Genomic DNA, 21,308 nt, shown 5'->3' with positions numbered 1-21,308 from the left:
ATGTTTTCCTAAGTTAATATTAAGTCCACAAGAACCTTTATATTGGATTTGTTTCATTTTAACACTGCTGCTCTATGGCTATGTGGTAGAACACATAACTTCAAAAGGTTACTTGTGCACAGTTTACCATTGTCCCAGTTGTCTCTTAGGATAAGAATTTACACTGTCATGAACAATTTTTTCAGACAAACACATGGATACATCTGCCATGTGTTTCTGCAGGAAATCAGATCTCTGGTCTAATAACTATCCTCAGAATGCAATGGAGGAGCACATGTGACTACACTGTCCTATCCAAAACGAGTTATTTATGGTTCTTTGGAGGAAAGACTTTGAATACGAACAAAATTTCTTTCATTTAGAACCAGGCACTTTCTGCTATACTCTGGTCTACTTTATGGACAAGGGAAAAGGCAAAAAGAGACAAAAATTGATTTTTGCATTGAATAACTCTACAATTGCCAATACTAGAGCCTAAAGATACAGGTATATTCATCTTCCATGATATTCAAGTCTATAGCATGACAAGGATAAATTGGTGTTAATGAGATTTCTCCCTTCCCTCCAGGATTTTGAAGTTTAAAATATTTGAAAACACTGTAATTTCTCAAAAGCAAACTAGTCTTATTTTTTCCTTATACTCAGATTAGTAGTTTAAGTTAAATTAAAACTAGAAACTCTCCACCTCACTTAGCAATGATGGGAATTTTAAAATCTTTGAAAACATTGTAATATCTGCAATCTAGCTTGATTTTCTCTTTCTACACAATTTGATAGTTTGGGTTTATTTTAAAATAGTATTCTTAGGCATATTTAAGATATGATACCACTTCCATTTTTATTATCCTTAATTATTATTATTTTCCCATCAGTGCTACCTGTGGGAATTGGTTAAGGTGTGTTGGCTGTAATTGAAGGCAATATGAGAATTCTGTTACTCTTGCTATTTTCCTGATTGTCAAGATTTTAATTTAAACAATTGTAAGGTTAGAGATAGAGAGCAGATTTGAATTCTGCTCAACAGCTCACAGTGATTAAGCCTTAAAATGATGCAATTAACCTGCTTCATGAATTCTCCAAAATGACAGCTCTTACTGTAGAAAAATAATGATAGCTCTTGCAAAGTAGCTACTTGATGATCCAATGGTTAATTCTTCTGTAGATTGTACTGTGATTTGTTCCCTTTTTAACAGTTTTCCATGTCTATCATGTGAATATCGAACAAAGATCTTAGGCCCAATTCCATCTGACATATTATCTCATTTTCATCTCTCCTTGGTTTGACTTTCTGCATTGTCTCAAACTCTACCTTAAAAGATTTAATGGATTCATCTTTAGATAATTCATAATTTATATGATCTCAGGTGAAATGAATGGGGAGCATGACATGGTTAGCCAATGTCCTGATCTAGGTCATTTGACTATCCATTTGACCCTATACAATTCATTTTACTTCTTAAGTTCTCAACTGTAAAATTGAGGTAGTTGGGCTAGCTAATCTCTCAGGTGATTTTTATCTCTGTTTAGGATGCTGTGGTTCTAACTTAGTAAGAGCTAACATTAATATAATGCCTACTACATGTGAAGTGCTTGTGCTTTAATGTTTGCTGAGTGCTTTACAAATATTATGTCATTTGGTCCTGACAGCAACTTTGGAAGGTAAGTTCTAATCTCATCTCCATATCCAGCAAAGATTAATAAACTGAGGCTAACAACTTTTAACTTTTCCCAGATCATTCAATTAGTAAGTGGCTAAGACTATATTGAACTTAGGTCTTCCTGACCCTATCCCCTATTACATACCTACTGAATAATAATTTCCCATCATTCACCTTTGTTCCATTTATATTTCCTCCTGTAATTCCTCTCACTTTGCAACAAAGTCTCTCAATAAAGTAGGCAAAGCACATACAGAGGATAGAAATTTTTTTTTGAAGAAAGAATGATCCAAAACTGCCTGTTTTTCAGTCTTTCAACAAATGTTTCCTAAATACTTAAATATTTTATACTAGAGATTATTATCACATTTGGCTAGAGATTATCACTAAATAAACCCCCTTATTGAATGAGTAGAACAATATTATAGAATCAGTATATGTTGTATACCTCCAGGGAGATTTAAGAAAAAAGATGGTCAGGAATCTCAACATATGAGCTAGCATGGATGGACTGTTATTTGTATAATGACTAGTTGGGTTCTCACACCAGTGAGATCACAGATCCATTTTAAGCAAGGAAGTAATAAAATTCAAGTAACAGAAACTGTGCCAAGTTCTAGGGATACAAATAGCAAGGATGAAATTATTCTTGTCTTAAAGGATATAAACATATTAGAGGCTGGGAAGTATCATATCCTAATTTTCTTATTAAACTAAAGTCTAAATATTTGGGAAATGTATTTCTTCTAATGCAGTAATAATATTTTGTGTTGGTGTGATGTTTTATAATTTGTGATGTACCTTCACATAACTAATCTCATTTGATTGTTAAAACAACTCTGAGTTAATTGGCATAGATATTATTTTTCTTATTTAACATATTAACATTGAAAGAGAGTTAAAGTGAGTTGCTTGTGGTTGCACTACTAATAAATATTTGGGTGGGATGTAAAGGAGGAATCAAATATATTTCTCTTAACTTACAATGTTGCCCATGAAAGAAAACCAATAAGGTATCATCCCAGCATGGTGGTATAGTGATGAAAGTTCTTGGCCTGGAATTATCTCTCTGAATTCACTGGCTTCAGACACTTATCTGTGTAATCCTGAATAAGTCACTTAATTTGGTTTGCTTCAGTTCCTCATTTGTAAAATGAGCTGGAAAAGGAAATGGCAAATCACACTAGTATCTCTGCCAAGATCTCTCTAAATGGGTTCATGAAAAGTCTGATACTACTGAAAAGACCGAACAACAAAATCATTATTCCCCACAGTTACAAGAATGAGTAGCAAATCTCCTTAACACCTAAGACTTTTGAAATCTACCCAGCCATATATACTTGATACTACATCACACTATAACTCTGGTCAGAAGTTATATTACATAGGAAACATCAGTGACCTCTGGCTCTTTCCTTGGTTCTAATTTTCATGTATTGTACATTCATTTTTCCTTTTTTCTATTCAGACAAAATTCTGAGTAGTAATAAATACTCAATAAGGGCAAGTCATTAAATGACCCTCAGCATCTTTTAAGCAGCATGGTGGTTGAATGCATCCTCCAGAAAATGAAAAAAAAAAAGGAAAAGACAAATAAAATTCTCATTGAAACACCATTTTCATCTTCTCCCTTTATCTTCATGTCAATTGCCTCTAGGCCATTATTGTATATTACAAATAATAACTGTTTCTTCATTTGTTTTTATCCACATCTTTGATTTCATTCTTGTAGGGAAGTGATGGTGAACCTTTTAGAAATAGAGTGCCAGGCCCTTCTCCTGCCTCACCACCCAGACCAAGTGCCATGCCTAACACTCCCCATAGGAGAGGGAAGAAGCATTTCCATTGGGCTGCTGGGTGGGTGAAGTGAGGAATGTCCTCAGTGAGTGTAGAGAAGGAGAGAAGAGTTGCCTGAGGGTTTTTCTACCTTTCAGGTCTGCCACCTGCTAGGCAGAGAGGCAGATGATGTGAAAAAATGTCCTCAGGCACAGTGGAGATGGGACAGGGAGCAACTCTGCCTGAGTTCCTCTGCTTTTCTAGAAATGAACTCTGGAGGTAAGGGGTGGGAGGCTGTAGTATTCTCCTAGAGAGCAGTCTGCATGCCTTCTTTGGCACCTTTCCCATAGGTTCACCATCACTGCTCTAGGGAATAGCTGGTGTGGGAATTCCCCCCAAATGATGCAGATCAAAAATTATTCTGAAACTTACAGAAAAAGTATTGAGAATTGAACCAACTTGTCATGCTGACAGTTAATATGTGTCATAGTCAGTATTTGAATCTAGATCTCTGTAACACCTAAACTAAGTTTTATTCAGTAGACCAGGTTACTGCTCAAGTCACAATTCTAGGATCATGTATTTAGTAGCTAAATTATTTACCCTTGGTCTCAAGGTAGTGAATAGCAGAATAAGATTTAAACCTAGGCTTCTTCCAGGTGAATCTGCATGCTGCTGTATGTTCTCTCTGAAGGCTCCTGTTCTGGGGCCCAGGTGATTGGCGATAGCTCATTATACCTCACAAGTTCAATCCTCCCCACCATGATATCTTTCTAGCATTACTCCATTCTTGCACAAAGTAACCACTTAAATTTGTTTTCATTCATTCTTCATTCATTCACAGTTTTTCTACAAAATCACTTGGGGAAAAAATGTGAATGACCTGTTTTTTAGCTTCTTGGACTTCTCTTTTCCCCTAAAATTTCTAGTAAATTAAGATCTATCTGGAATTGCTTAGAAGAGAAACAATCCAGCAGCTCTAGATTAAATTTCTACCCAGTCCTATTGCGCAGTTATAAATATGAAGAGTGTTTAGAGAATAACATATTTTCATACCTAAAACTAAAGAAACTTGGTCCTATTCATGCTTCCTAGTAGATTTTTCTCATTGATAAAATGAAGGGGTTCATCTCATTCTTTCTAGTTGATCCCCCCCAAAAGGAAATTGATGATAGAGATGATAAATTGAAAGACAAAAAGACAGAGACAGAGATAACAATGGAGACAGAGACAAAGATATATGCAAGCAGTATCTAACCCCTCTTTAGGTACTTTTCCAATAAGGAAATTCCAATAAATGAAGACCAGAAGATATTCTGAAACTTTTCTTACAAGAGCAGTCTTCAAAACTAAGTAATTTGCACAGGGTCACATAGCAAGTATGTGCAGAAAAAATGACCAGAAACCAGAAACCAGGAACCAGGTCTTCTGAATATAAGGCCAGCTGCCTCTCCACATCTAACACTAACTATGATAAACATATATATACATGCATACATATGCATACTAATATACATGCAGTGATGCATACATACATACCTCTAGTACCTAGTGATTTTTAGGGACAAAGGTATTTCAGAGTTATTTGTGACACTTGCAGGAATCAGAAAAGACTACATTAAGAAAGTAGCACTTTTGTTGAACTTAGAATAAGCCTGGGAGTTCTAAAAGGCAGAGAGGAAGAAGTGTGCTACAGGTAAGAAAGATAACCTGTTCAAAAGAATAGATATGGGAGATGGATTATGATGCTTGAAAAATGCTTCATATGAGGAACAGTTGTATATATGGGGTCAGTTTGGCTCTACAATAGAGTGCATAAAATGGATTAACATACTTCTATCTTTGAAAAGAAGCAGGGGCTAGAATGTGAAGAACTTTAACAGTTAAATAGCAAAGTTTGTATTTTATGGGAAAGTTCTGGAAGTTTTGAACGTGAGTGAAATGACCTAAAATAGGCTTTAGATAGAGATGATAAATAGCATATAGAAGTGAAGATCAAATGAGATATTATTCTAATTCTGCCTCTACTACTTACTGGAGAGGCATAAAAGTTTGGTGGAATATCCACTGATTTTTTAGGTGAGTAAGTGAAGAAATGGCTATAATATTCAGAGAAGCTTTCTAATTATAGTGGCTATGTAGTATGAGTGATTGAATGTTCATCCTGATAAGTTAGACTTAGACTAAGCTTCAAATACTTTCCAGCTATGTGACTCTGGGCAAGTTATAAGAAGCTCTCATTCTCAGCTTCCTTGAGTATAGATAATAATGGATATTACATAGGTACTATAAAATAACGAATGTAAACTGTATTGTAAAGTTTTCTTAAGGTGCTAGGTAAATCTGAGCTATTATAATTTTTCTTCTTTATCCTGTGCTTTCTGTAGTTTATATTATAATTAGCTTTTGTCATTTAAAATATATTTCTTCATATTTTTAAAAGTAGCCAATTTCTTATAAATAAAATATTATTTGTTATTTTGTATTTAGGAGAATTTGAAGAGATATGGCAAATTGGGTGATATGTTCTAATTAAGGGAGAAAAACACAACAATTGCTGGCTAGAAATCAGGAGAACTGTGTCCTAGTCTGAACCACTAACTGTATGATTTGGAACAAATCTTTGAACCTCAGTTTCCATCTCTGTTAAATACTGTTAATAGTGCCACAGTACATGCTTTATGAAAATAACCCAATTAGATTAAATAAATCTTTATTAAATACCTTCTGGATATTTAAAGTAATTAAAGTAATATCCATATGTTGGAATTTATATATTTATAAGATACATTAAGTGTTATTGTAATGACAGAAAAGGAGAAAGGCTAAAAATGGAATTTCCAAATAGATTACTTTGTGCCTTCTCTCTTCTTTTTTCTATCATTTGTTTTAGAGGACTGAAAGTTCTGTTGACAATCAATCTATTGACACACATTTAAAACCATTACTAGGTCATTAGAGGAAAAACATCTTATCCCCCAGGGTGTCACAAAGAATGATGACTTTGAAATAAAATTAAGCCCTAGTTTATTTATTTGATTTCTATCAGGTTGAAACAAAAAGTAAAGTTTGGAAAAAATCATGAAAAGAAAGCAACTTGTGTTCTAGATGTACATTTGTAAATAAACCATTTTTTTTCCTATGGAAAATTTGATCCGATTTCCAATGATTTCAATATGGTTAACTTCCCAGATGAATCTAATTGAACTCGGGAGTCTTTCCCAGTCTACCTAAACCAGATTCTACTGTGTCTCAGAGAACAGTATGGCTAAAGACATTCTCTGTCCAGACCCCATAAAATGTCTCATTTGAACAAAAGCCCTCTTCACTTTTTTCCTTTTTATTCTCAACTGGACACCATCTGCAGCCCTCCCCCATCTCTATCTACATCTCTATCTAAAATATTTTTTTTACTCTTAAACCTCTGGGCTATTGTTTTTTTTTTTCCCTTAGAATCATAGGTCTAAGACTCTCTAGTCTCTGGTTATGGGGTTGACTTGACCACTATATCACAACAGTAAGAGGAAGGATCACTGGGATTACGAGCTGCCCTGTCAATTCTCCCTAAGAACCACTGGAGCTTCCCTTTTTAACAGCTACCCTTTTGAACCCACAAGACCTTTTTCCCTTTGCTGTTCTGAGAACCATTAGATCTTTCCATTCTCCCTGAGGATGGAAATTTAACGGCAGCTAAATCCTCCCATATATGTTATTATTACCTTCAAACTGAATGGGAATTCCTTGAAAATAAGTGCTGTCTTACTTTCCTACTTGTTTCCCCTAGCATTAGCACAGTATTTTGCACATAGTAAGTGCTTTATTTTTTCTCATTCATTGATTAATTAGTTAATGTTTTTCATAATGTGGCTGAAGAATACTAAGCTTAACTATTATGAGGTAGGATATGGCTTGGTCATAAAGGAGAAATGGTGAGGAAAATTTTCCACCCATTTACCTTAGTTTGATATTTGATTCTAAGCAGAATTTAGAAAGGCTTTACATATAATTGTCATACTCTTCTCATAATTTCTAACCCTACCCACATCAAGTGCATCTCTTCTAGAACTCTTGTTACTCCATGTCCTTTACCTCCTCTTCCATCTAAAGTATACCACACCCAAAGTTACTGGCTTCTGCCCTTCCAATCAGAACTCCTATTTCCTCAATAAGGATGATCAAATGTTTGTATTAGGTAGAAACTAACACGATTTAATGGATTCATGTTTAAAAGTGTAAATTTCTGGAAGTACTTTCTATTTAAAGCAGAAGAACCAAACCGTAGAACTTCAGATAGTATAATAAAAATAAATGGAAAAAAATCACGTAGTATCCTTGGAGATACTTTAGGAATAAGGTAGCTATCCTAAAAGCAAGCCAATCCTTTCTGTGTGTCTGCTCTAATGTCATATGATATGCCAATTTCTTTATAAATTCCTTGGCTCTATGTCTAAACTTTTGATCCTCTAAAAGACTGATATTAGCATGTTTGTTTATTTTTTTCCTAAAATGATTCTTCTATCATCCCAGAGAAATGCATATACCCTGATAGTGGTAGTAAAATTGGAACAGGACACATTGGCATTTATTTTATGAAAAGGATTTTCAAAAGTTTCTTATTTATTAGTCAGAAGCTGTTTTCTCCATAAAACCCTGATTATTCAGAAGCCAATGGACCATGATACTTAACCAAATTTCAATTTTCTCTTCCACTTTAGAAAAAAAAGTAAGGCAACTAAGGATTTTTTGAATGATGTTAATACTATTTTTGAAAAGGATAGGGATATATTCAGAAATGAAAGTGAAGATAAAACAAATGTTAACAAAAATATCAAGTGAGGCAAATTTTAAGGAAATATAATCATATTTATGATGTATTATAATCACTTTCTAGAGGAAATCCTATTGTTATTATTCCCACTACCCACTATTCTGTTGTGCTCCTTATCTTAATTTGGAATGTTAGAGAGTACTTAGTAGTCCTCAGAATGATAATAACAAGGTCTTAAAGGATCCTTAAACATACAGAAAAAAAAAAAAACAACTCCGTTGTATTCATTTAATTACTTTTAGTAAGACAAGAAAATGGATTAATGAAATTTTGGAAAAAAATTTAAAAAAGTTTAAATAAGCAAAAGTGTTAAGGCCAAATGTTTTCAGGCTAACCTTGCTTCATTTTGAAATGTAAATTATACACTCTCTGGTCATCCTGATTTTCTAATTATTCTGATATACATGTACCCAAATTCAAAACTGAGATTATAAATTGTAATCTCCTATACTATCTCAACTAGTTTAGGAAAAGAAAATTCTCATTTCAGTTTGTGTGTGTGTGAGAGACAGACAGACAGACATTGGTTCTTCAATCTCTGATCTGTGATCTTCTTTGTCTTCTAGATGGTATGCCATTTACTTGGTGGATTGGAAGAGCCAATGAAAAACACCCTTACTGGGGAGGTTCCCTTCCTGGAGTTCAGCAATGTGCATGTGGGCTGGAAGAGAGTTGCTTGGACATGAGGCACTTTTGCAATTGTGATGCAGACAAAGAAGAATGGTAAGGGGGTTATTTGCTTTTAATTCTAATTTTGGAAGGAGTCATGGTTAGGAAACTTAATATGAGATATTTCTTAGCACTGCTAAAATTTATATTCTGCAACCTAAGTACTCTTTAAAATTTCTGAGAGAATTGCCCGCTCTTTTGCTGGTTCACAATTATTAATGAAGTTTACAACAAAAAGAAAATACATTATAAAAATTAAATATCTTTTCTTGGTATTCTGATGCTTCCCTGTTGTGCAGCATAATATTTGAGCATGGTTCAAAGTAGTTCAAAATGCTATTTATCTCTTTGTGAATTATATCAGCTTTCTTTAGTGTGTTGAGTTTTTGTTTGTTTTTAATTTTTAAAGTAATTGGTATATTTTTCTTTCCAGTCTTCCTCCACCAATGACACAATCATCAGTCAATTCTCCCAAAGTGAGCTATCTATGCTAACAAAAAGAAATGCTAGCCAGTTTTTTATAATGTAGGAATTATGAGTTTTATTTCAGGAGATCTAGTTTTCAATCTGAGCTCTCAAACTAGTTGTAAGACTATGCTTTAGTTACTTTATTGCTCCAATCAAAATGCCATAATCTATAAAATGCAGACTGTAGGTATAATACCTATCTCTAAAGTTTGCTCTGATGAAAGAAATTTGTAAATCTTATTGAATTATGTAATTGCATGTAGTTAATATTATATACATTAGAGATAATTCTTCAAAGGACAAAAGCAAAGCAACCAAAATGGATTTGTTTTGTAATTCCTGGTAAAAACAATGTTGAAATTTTGTAGATCATATTTTAGGAATTGTATTTTAATATTAATAATTTGTGATGAAAATATTTATATGCTATGTCTATAATAAATGTGACAATGTAGTATAAATAGAGTTGTTCTTCATATTAGAAAAAAATTAAGCATGAATTCAGTTTTTCCCCTTCAGTCATCCTAGTTGTGTGATTCCTTGGAAAGTTAAATTTACTCCTGGAGTTCTGGGAAGATTTTTATATTCATTAATTATAGAAACTTGAGGTTCATTAGTATAGACTTTATACAATGTGCTTGCCCTTCACTCATTAAATCACAAGTATTAACCTATTCACATGATCACTCTTCAAAAAATAAACAAAAAAATACCATATTGATAGGGAGGTGAACATTAGTGAAATGAGGTCCTTTATATAATAGCCAACCTCTTAAACACTGCTCAAGCTTCAAAATATTTCTTTAGGGATTGATGTAGTTGTCTTCCCTTTAACATTTTCCCTAGTTCTATTGTTTTGCCCTAAGTCAAATAATTCTAACCCTTGCTCAACACTAAAACTCTAATGATTTAAAGACACATAATATTTCTCTCCATTTCTTCCACGGACTAAATTATACCATTTCTTCAACCAATATTCACAAAATTGTTTCAGTTATTTTCAACATTCTGGATACTCGCCAGTGTTGTTTAGAGTTCCATACAGTATTCTAGATGCACTTTGACCAGGACAAATATCACTGATGCAGACCTGAAAAAAAGTATTAAATGGCTAACCTTGTTTTTTAGAGATGAGGAAGCTGAGGCCTAGAGAGGTTCAGTGACTTGCCCAATGACCCACAGGTCCAACAACTCCAAATTTAATGCTCTTTCCACATGTTATGTTTACTGCCCTTGTGGTCTAGATCCATGTTGGTAAAAATGTGTCACTCTTGCACTGGTACTCTGGAGGAAGCTGCTCAGTTTCTCCTCTCCACTGCACTTAAGGACTGTTCTTGCATGCCTTTCCCTCTGTCCAGCAGACCAAGGTGAGCATTTCTTCCCTCTATTCCCTGGGGTAATCTGGGAGAGGGGGAGAGCTCACAAGCAGCTTAAATGTACAGTTTGGGCAGAAAATCTCTAAAAGTTTTGCCAATGCTGATCTAGATCATATACTTCTCTCAAATAAGCCGAAGATCACATTAAGTTTGTTTGTTTCTTACTGTGATGTCATGATAGTGACTCAAATTAAGGGTTTTTTATTATTATTATTTTTGGTAGTACTGGTTGTGGTGATGATCTAGACCTATAATTTCATTGGTCTAGGGCAGCATTGGTGAACCTTTTAGAGATCATGTGCCCAAACTGTACCTTCAAACTGCCTCTAAGCCCCCCCTGTATTACCTCAGACAGTAGAGGGAGGAAGTGCTCAGATTGGGCTGCTGGGCAGAACAGAGGGGCATGTGAATATTATTCCCAGGTAAGATGGAGAGGGGGAAGAGAGCAGCCCCCTCCGCCATGCTGGGGCATATGTGCCATATGGTCACCAACATGTCCATTTGCTAATGTATGTTGGTACCTAATTTATAATTTATAGTCGTTTTTGACTGAGGACTTCAGAGTTTGAATGTCTTGCCCAAACTCACAAAGTTTATATGTTTAGTTCAGACTAGATTTCAGATCTTCCTATATCTATAGAGAATTCTCTATTGATGACTCCCACCTGTTCCTTATATTAAGTTTATAGTTAACTAGATCCCTTGGTGACATGAATAATTGTCTAGCTATTTCCAACATCCTGTATTTGTACAATTGGTTTTCTGAGATAATCTAAGTATAGAATTTTGTACCTTACCCTATTAAATTTACAATTATACGTATTAAATGTCATTTGTATTAGGTTCAGTCCTTAGTTCTGACCTATCAAAATCTATTTGTATCCAAAGAGTTAGATATTCAGCACAGCATTGTGTCATCTACAAATATGCTGAGCATGCTATCTCAGTCTTCATTCAAAATACTGATAAAAATGTCAAATTGAACAGTACCAGAAGAATAAGGCTTTCTCTGTAACTTGAAGACATTGCTCCATCCTGAAATTCTACATTCCAGCTACCTTAGCAGTCAGTGGCATTGTTTCCAAAATAATATAGGATACTCATCCGTGTGCTCAGAAAAGAAACTAGAGGCATCCTTTCTTGTTATCTGTAATGAGGAAAGGACAACAGATTACTGAGTGATCATATCAATGATATCCATATTTTTCCTTCAAATTCAAGTTGACTTTCTTTCTCGCTTTACTCTGTTTCTCTTTTCTCTCTTTCATTCTAACTCATTTTTCTCTGTCTCTCATTCTTATCTCTGAAAAGATAGAAGAAAAGTGATATTAACATATTATTTTTTCTAAAGGGAGTGTTGTTATTCTCTTATAGAAACATAATTACTAGAGTAATTGTTCTGATATTTTCTAGTACAAAATTTTGGAAATAGAAATCTTTGTGCTGGTTCTTGACTAAGAAAAAATTGCCATGTGTGTATGAGTATATATGGGATGTATTCATGTATATGTGTGTGGAGACAGAGACAGACAAACAGAGAGAGAGAGAGAGAGAGAGAGAGAGAGAGAGAGAGAGAGAGAGAGAGAGAGAGAGACAGAAACAGAGAATTTCTCTGACAATACCCCTCCCCATGGTAGAAGAATAGAAATTAAGAGGCCCTGAATTGACAGCAACAGGAATATAGATTTAATTATAATAATAATAATAGCTATTAATAGCTAAAATGTATATAGCAGTTTAAGAATTCTAAAGTTATCCCTATTTTACAGATAATATAACTGAGGCAGACAAAGGTAAGAGATTTATCCAGGACTATAAACCTATGAAATATTCCTGACTAGATTTGAACCTAGGTCTTCCTGACTCCAGGTCCAGTTCTCTATGCATTATCCCACTATAAGGAGTTCTTGTATACAGGATAACTGGGTATATATTTATTACACATTTTACTCAAGGGTCAAGATGACTATCTAGTTCACTTGGGAAGGTCTGCTCACTCACCAGTTAATGAACTAAATCTAATTTTCAGTATTGCCATTATTTAGGAGACTGACAGTCTGATATATGTGATGACGTGTTGATGATGTATAGGTCTATGCTCTTAGTCACTAAGATCAACAAGGAAGCCCAACAAAGACAAAGGACCATAGAAAAGTATGACAAATCACTTAGGACAAAGGTTCTGTTTATTATCACTTTTTTTCTTTCCTTTTCTTCATTCAAAGAGAAAAATAATAGTTTGCAGATAAATGGGGAAACTGAGGGAAGTTACAATGGCATAATATTATGGAGGACCTTGGATGTCACCCAGGTAAAGGGGTTTATAGTTTATTGTGTAAATAGAAAAGAATCATTGAAGAACTTTGAGCATTGGAGTGACAAGAACAGAGTTGTTTATAAAAAGTTTTTTTAATTGTTTTATGATTAGTGGAATAGTGAACAAAGAGAAGGAAGAATAGATAAGAGGCATTAGAAATACTCCAGTAATTTTATAATGAGCTTTTAACAGAAGACAATTGACTCAGCAAACTGTAAAAAATGACCGCAAATTTAGTAATAGATTCAGAACTAGAACTATGGTCTTATTACTGGTTGTTCTTCCATCATTTATCCTTTTTGTAGGTGTCATTTTTCTAGATATTAACCAAATCCCTATAAAACTGAACATCAGTGATATGAGGGTTTAAAAACCATATCTTATATAATTCATTGTCTTCATTAGCACTCATTCAAATAATCTTTCTAGAAAAATACACAAGATATCTGCATCTCCCTATAATAATGTCTCTTAATCTATAGAACTGTGGAGAGGATGAAGTTATATTTTGAGGTTATATTTTACCAAGTTAGCCACCAATCACTCAACCAGCTATAGAAATTTCCCTTTTCCTCCTTTATTTTCTTGTAGTCTACCGAAATTCTCCATTCACACAAATGTTCTCTGGGATACAGCTAAACCTAGCAGAATAACCTGTTCTAGGTGATAAAGGCAGCCATAGATTTCTGTTTGTCAGTCTCATTAGGGCATTAAGGCTAAACTCCTGTTTTTACTATTCTGTTTTACTTTTCTAAGAGCAAGAAATCATCTCCTGATCTCTGATCTTATGAAAAACAATACTTGACAGAAGCAGGTTATGTATTATATAGGTTGACATTCAGTGAAATGGCTTGGTCCATTCTAGGATTTAAATCCATGATATCAAGAAAGCATTCAGACTATAAACCTGATGGAAATGAATTAAATTTGAAATGTTTGTGGGGTTTTTTTTTGAGAAAATTGTTTGAATGGAAAAGGATTTCACTACAACTTTATTATTGTCTAGGTGTTTTAAGGATTCTTAAAAGCAGGAATACTTCAGTAGTAATCAGATATTTTTTCTTTAGTTCCTATCCACTTTCCGCTCAAAGCCCTTTCCTTAATCTATATATACAAGTACTGTCATGTCAACCCTTGACATCTGCAGTCAAAATCATCATTTCAGCAGCTTTTCAAAATTCTCATTAAATACACATATATCCAGAGTCAACACTTAAACCAATTCTTTAAACTTGTGATAAGCAGGCTTATTTAGACTAATACCTTGTTAATTTATCTTTACTCCCTCTGAAATATTGTCTCTTAAAATGTTAAGCTATTTACAGTCTCTCTAAAGTCTACTTTTCCAGGCTTATTATACATCACCCCCCTTTGCATAAAGTATATTTCATTCACTCTTGCTTTCTAAACCTTCTTCACAAACTTTACTTGGTAATCCAAATTCTGCACAATGGTCAACAATAGCCAGTGCATGCTGAATATAACTTTTTTTTTAACTCTGTCTAGCAGATTTTGGGGACTTGTTCTCTCCGTTCCACTAAGATTCTTAACATATCATCAGATGGATTCATGTTAAATGATGCTGTAGTATTATATCTAGTCATATGATTGCCTCATGCTCCATATTAAGTGAGTCATGATGAGATCTCATCCCAATTAATACTTGTGTTGGATGTAATGCTTATGACTTTTTAAAGCCAGTTCTTTGTAGGTTTAGGCTTGGTGATAAAATTAAATAGACACATATAGGTCCTTAAGTAGTAACAGTTATTTAGCCTCAACATAGAAAAAATATTAAACAAGGAACTACGGCTTTTAGTTTGACCATATCTGACTATCCTTATGTCCATGGGAAAACAAATTTATTCAGCAAGCTAAGTGTGGTAAGTTGTGAAGTCTTGAGATATCCAACTAGAGTTGTAGCTCCCTAGGCTTGCTCAAAGTGAAAAAAAAAATTGAAAATATCAGTGGCAGTATTTGAAACTTTGTTTTCCTAACTTCAAATCTAAAACTCATCCACTATACCATACTTCCTCTTGGCACTTAGAGCTGTGAATGTGGCCTACTTTTCCAGGTTTATCATATAGTAATTTACTCCATAAACTCTTTAAAAATATTTTGCTTGTTATATTTAAATACTCAACTTCACTTCTTCCTCTCTTCCCCCCCCCATTAAATTAAACTTCATTTGACAAAAAGAAAACTATAAACTATTTATTATTGTTGTTTGTTAGTTCTTTATCTGGAGGTATACCTATACTAATAATTCTTCAAATAATATTTCTGTTAATGTACATAATGTTCTCTGCATTTTGCTCATTTCACTCTTTATAATGTCATGTAGGTCTCTCCATATTTTCCCCAAAATAACTAGTTCTTTATTTCTTAGGGCATTTTAATATTCTAATACAATCATATGTCACAACTTGTTTAACCTTTCCCCAACTGATGTGCATCCCTTCAGTTTCTAATTCTTTGTCACTACAAAGAGAGATCCCATAAATATTTTAGGAAGTATTTTTTTCCTATTTTCCCTAATCACCTTAGAATATAAACCTAATTGTGCTATTGCTAGGTCAAAAGGTATATACAGCTTAAAAATTCTGAGTATAATTCTAGATTACTCTCCAAAATGGTTGGATCATTTCACAGTTTCACCAACAATGCATTAGTTTCTGCATTTTTCCACATGCCCTCCAACATTTGTCATATTGCCCTTTTATGATTTCCGCCAATCCGATAGTTGTGAGATATCTTAATATAATTTTTCATCTGTTAAACTGATCTTATTATTCCTCAAACACTATATTTCCCATCTCAGTGTCTTGCTTGTAAAGATAATTTTAGCTTTGTGACTTGAAATCTAAATAATTGCTTGCCAGGGATGATTCCCAAATAATAAAATATACAAGTCAGCTGGCAATTATGCAGATTTTAATTAATATAGAGAGAGGGAATTAAGAAAAGAGAGCGAGAAAAAAATTAATTTAAACTGCTCTGGCTCAGGCTGAGCCAGGCAGTAGTTAAAGACCTTGGCCAAAGTGGCCTTCCTAAGTCTAAAGGAAAGGGAGTCAGCCTTATCACTCACCATGAGACCATATCCAAGGAAGCTCTAGTCCTCCACTGAACTCAATCTCCTGAACTGAGTTCCAAACTGAATTCCCCTCCAAACTGAATTTTAGCCTCCTTTTTTTTTGACTTTTTAAACATTAATTTATTTGGTTATTTACAAACATTTTTCATTGGAAACAATGATCATTATCTTTTCCTCCCCCAGGCCCCCTCCCACCACTTCTCCCATAGCCAGCACATAATTCCAATGGCTTTCAAATGTGTTCTTGGTTCGAAACCATTTCGATGTTGTTTGTATTTGCACTAGAGTGTTCATTTAGTGTCTCTCCTCAGTCATTTCCTCTCAGAGCCTGTAGTCAAGCAGTTGCTTTTCATCAGTGTTTTTATTCCCACAGTTTATCCTCTGCTTGTGGATAGTGTTTTTTAAATCCCTGCAGATTGTTCAGAGACATTGCATTGTCCCTAGTGGAGGAGTCCATTACCTTCGATTTACCACGGTGTATCAGTCTCTGTGTACAATGTTTTTCTGGTTCTGCTCCTTTCGCTCTGCATCACTTCCTGGAGGTTGTTCCAGTTACCATGGAATTACTCCATTTTATTATTCCTTTTAGCACAATAGTATTCCATCACCAACATATACCACAATTTGTTCAGCCATTCCCCAATTGAAGGCCATCCCCTCATTTTCAAATTTTTTGGCCACCACAAAGGGCGCAGCTATGAATATTCTTGTACAAGTCTTTTTCCTTATTATCTCTTTGGGGTACAAGCCCAGTAGTGCTATGGCTGGATCAAAGGGCAGAGAGTCTTTTATCACCCTTTGGGCATAGTTCCAAATTGCCCTCCAGAATGGTTGGATCAGTTCACAACTCCACCAGCAATGAATTAATGTCCCTACCTTGCCACATCCCCTCCAGCATTTATTACTTTCCATAGCTGTCATGTTAGCCAATCTGCTAGGTGTGCTCAGAGTTGTTTTGATTTGCATCTCTTGATTATAAGAGATGTAGAGCAATTTTTTATTGTGCTTTTTAATAGTTTTGATTTCTTTGGCTGAGAACTGCCTGTTCATGTCCCTTGCCCATTTATCAATTGGAAAATTGCTTGATTTTTTGTACACTTGATTTAGCTCTTTGTAAATTTGAGTAACTAAACCTTTGTCAGAGGTTTTTATGAAGATTGCTTCCCAATTTGTTGCTTTTCTTCTGATTTTAGTTATATTGGTTTTGTTTGTACAAAAGCTTTTAATTTGGTGTAGTCAAAATTATTTATTTTACATTTTGTGACTCTTTCTATGTCTTGCTTGGTTTTAAAGTCTTTCCCTTCCCAAAGGTCTGACATGTATACTATTCTGTGTTTACCTAATTTACTTATAGTTTCCTTCCTTATGTTCATGTCAGTCACCCATTTTGAATTTATCTAGTGTAGGGTTTGAGGTGTTGATCTAATCCAAATCTATCCCACACTGTCTTCCAGTTTTCTGAGCAGTTTTTATGGAATAGTGGATTTTTGACCCAAAAGCTGGGATCTTTGTGTTTATCATGTATTGTCTTGCTGAGTTCACTTGCCCCAAGTCTATTCCACTGATCCTCTTTTCTGTCTCTTACCCAGTACCAAATTGTTTTAATGACTGCTGCTGTGTAATATAGTTTGAGATCTGGGACTGCAAGGCCCCCTTCCTTTGTATTTTTTTTCCCATTATTTCCCTGGATATCCTTGATACTTTGTTATTCCAAATGAACTTTGTTATGTTTTATTCTAAATCAGTAAAGAAATTTTTTGGAAGTTCTATGAGTATGGCACTAAATAGATAGATAAGTTTGGACAGGGTGGTCATTTTTAATATATTGGCTCGTCCTACCTATGAGCAGTTAATGTTTTTCCAATTGCTCAAGTCTAGTTTTATTTGTGTGGAGAGTGTTTTGTAGTTGTGTTCATATAGTTCCTGTGTTTGTCTCGGGAGATAGATTCTTAGGTATTTTATTTTGTCTAAGGTGATTTTGAATGGAATTTCTCTTTCTTGTTTTTGCTGCTGAACTATGTTGGAGATGTATAGAAATCCTGATGACTTATACGGGTTTATTTTGTATCCTGCAACTTTGCTAAAGTTGTTGATTATTTCAATTAGTTTTTTGGTTGAATCTCTAGGATTCTTTAAGTAGACCATCATGTCATCTGCAAAGAGCAATAGCTTAGTCTCCTCCTTGCCTATTTTGATGCCTTCAATTTCTTTTTCTTCTCTAATTGCTACTGCTATGTTTCTAGTACAATATCAAATAGTAGAGGTGATAATGAGCATCATTGTTTCACTCCTGATCTTATTGGGAATGCATTTAGTTTATCCCCATTGCAGATGATATTAGCTGATGGTTTTAGATATATACAGTTTATTATTTTTAGGAATGACCCTCTTATTCCTATGCTTTCTAGTGTTTTCAATGGGACTGGATGTTGTATTTTATCAAAGTCTTTTTCTGTGTCTATTGAAATAATCATGTGATTTTTGTTGGTTTGCTTGTTGATATGGTCGATTATGTGAATGGTTTTCCTAAAATTGAACCAGCCCTGCATCACTTGTATAAATCCTACTTGGTCATGGTGGATGGCCCTTCGGATCACTTGCTGGAGTCTTTTTGCCAGTATCCTATTTAAGATTTTTGCATCTATATTCATTAGGGAGATTGGTCTTTAATTTTTTTCTCTGTTTTTGATCTGCCTGGTTTTGGAATCAGTACCATGTTTGTGTCATAAAAGGAGTTTGGTAGAATTTCATCTTTGCTTATTATGTCAAATAGTTTGTATAGTATTGGGATTAACTGTTCCTATGAATGTTTGATAGAATTCACTTGTGAATCCATCAGGCCCTGGGGATTTTTTCTTAGGGAGTTCTTTGATGACCATTTGCATTTCATTTTCTGATATGGGATTATTTAAGAATTCTATTTCTTCTTCTGTTAGTCTACGCAGTTTGTATTTTTGTATATATTCATCCATATCGCCTAGATTGCTGTATTTATTGCCATATATTTGGGCAAAGTAATTTTTAATGATTGCCTTGATTTCCTCTTCATTGGAGGTGATGTCCTCCTTTTATCTCTGATGCTCTTAATTTGCTTTTCTTCTTTCCTTTTTTTAATTAAATTGAACTGTATTTTGTCTATTTTGTTTGTTTTTTCAAATTACCAGCTTCTAGTCTTATTTATTAAATCAATAGTTCTATCACTTTCTATTTTATTAATTTCTCCCTTAATTTTTAGGATTTCTAGTTTGGTTTTGTGCTGGGGGGGTTTTAATTTGATCGCTTTCGAGTTTTTTATTTGCATTTCCTATTGATTGATTTCTGCTCACCTTAGTTTGTTAATATATGCACTCAGGGATATGAATTTACCTCTGATTACTGCTTTGGCTGCATCCCAAAAGGTTTGAAAGGATGTCTCACCATTGTCATTTTCCTTGATGAAATTATTAATTTTTTCTGTGATTTCTTCTCTAACTAAACGATTTTGGAGTATCATATTGTTTAATTTCCAATTAATTTTTGATTTGGTTTTCCATGTACTGTTACTGATCATTATTTTTATTGCCTTGTGATCTAAAAAGGCTGCATTTATTATTTCTGCTTTTCTGCATTTGTATGCCATGTTTCTGTGACCTAGTATATGGTCAATCTTTGTGAATGTGCCATGTGGTGCTGAGAAGAAGGTGTATTCCTTTTTATCCCTATTTATTTTTCTCCATATGTCTATTAACTCTAATTTTTCTAAGATTTCATTCACTTCTTTTATCACTTTCTTATTTATTTTTTGATTTGATTTATCTAAATTTGATAATGGTTGGTTCAAATCTCCCACTAATATGGTTTTACTGTCTATTTCTTCCTTCAATTCTTCTAGTTTCTCCATTAGAAATTTGGGTGCTATATTATTTGGTGCATACATGTTGATTAGTGATATTTCCTCATTATCTAAAGTCCCTTTTAACAAAATATAATTACCTTCCCTATCCCTTTTAATCAGGTCTATTTTTGCTTTGGCTTTATCAGATATCATGATTGCAACTCCTGCATTCTTTCTATCAGTTGAGGCCCAGAAGGTCTTAGTCCATCCTTTAATTCTGATCTTATGGGTGTCTACCCACCTCATGTGTGTTTCTTGAAGACAACATATTTTTAGGGCTTTGGATTCTAACCCATTCTGCGATTCATCTATGTTTTATGGGTGAGTTCATCCCATTCACTTTCAAAGTTATGATTGTGACTTGTGAATTCTCTGGCATTTTGATATCCTTCCCTAATTCTAACCTTTCTTCTTTAGCTCTAACCTTTTAATCCAGTGATTTACTTTAAATCAGTCCCCTTGTCCCCTCCCTTGATATGTTTCCCTTTCTACCTCCTCCCTTTTTGTTCCTTCCCCCTCCCCCCTCTTCTTCCCTCCCCTTTTGTTTTCCCTCCCCCCCACCCCCCTTGGTTTTTCCTTCTCCCTTCCCTTGTTCTGTAAGATAGAATTCAAGACCCCAATGGATCTGGATGTTCTTCCCTCTCAGAGTTAATTTCCCTGAGAGTAAGGTTTAAGTTAAAACTCTCTTCCTCTCCTTCCTATAGGAGTTTTCTTCCCCTCCCCTTCCCGAGTGAATCTTTGTGTGAGAAAGATTATTCTATTTGGTCTTTCTTTTCCCCCTATTTACACATTACATTTTCCCCACATGTTAGTATACATAGGTTGATATAAATGTAGTCCTTATAGAAGAGAGTTTGAGTAAATGAAAAAGATAATATTTTTCTCCTTTTCCCTTTCCTTCATATTTACCTTTTCAGCTATTCCATGCTCTTTGTTTTTCGATATTGAAGTTTCCACAGAGCTCTGGTCTTTTCTTTGCAAAAACTTGGAAATCTTCTATTTTGTTGAATGCCCATACTTTCCCTTGGAAGTATATAGTCAGTTTTGATGGATAGCTGATTCTTGCTTGAAGATCCGGCTCTCTTGCCTTTCTGAAAATCATGTTCCATGCCTTACAGTCATTCAGAGTGGAACTTGCAAGGTCTTGTGTGACCTTGATTGGCATTCCTTTCTATCTAAATTGTCTTTTTCTGGCTTCTTGTAGGATTTTTTCTTTTGTTGAAAGCTTTGGAATTTGGCAATTACATT

General features: G+C 34.4%; 1 protein-coding gene across 2 annotated transcripts in view; it reads left to right on the top strand.

The window, feature by feature from the left end:
- Positions 1-21,308, top strand: part of CNTNAP5 (contactin associated protein family member 5) — a 908,736-nt gene that overhangs the window by 702,852 nt on the left and 184,576 nt on the right. For both annotated transcript variants that reach the window (XM_056793728.1, XM_056793729.1), the window contains exon 14: positions 8,829-8,985. In XM_056793728.1, the coding sequence (XP_056649706.1) occupies positions 8,829-8,985 (157 nt within the window). The remainder of the gene's footprint in view (positions 1-8,828; positions 8,986-21,308) is intronic.

Source organism: Monodelphis domestica, chromosome 4 (genome assembly GCF_027887165.1).
Source record: "Monodelphis domestica isolate mMonDom1 chromosome 4, mMonDom1.pri, whole genome shotgun sequence".
In the NCBI taxonomy this organism is placed as follows: domain Eukaryota; kingdom Metazoa; phylum Chordata; class Mammalia; order Didelphimorphia; family Didelphidae; genus Monodelphis; species Monodelphis domestica.
Note: the sequence above shows the minus strand (reverse complement) of the source record. Positions and strands in the feature narration are given on the sequence as shown.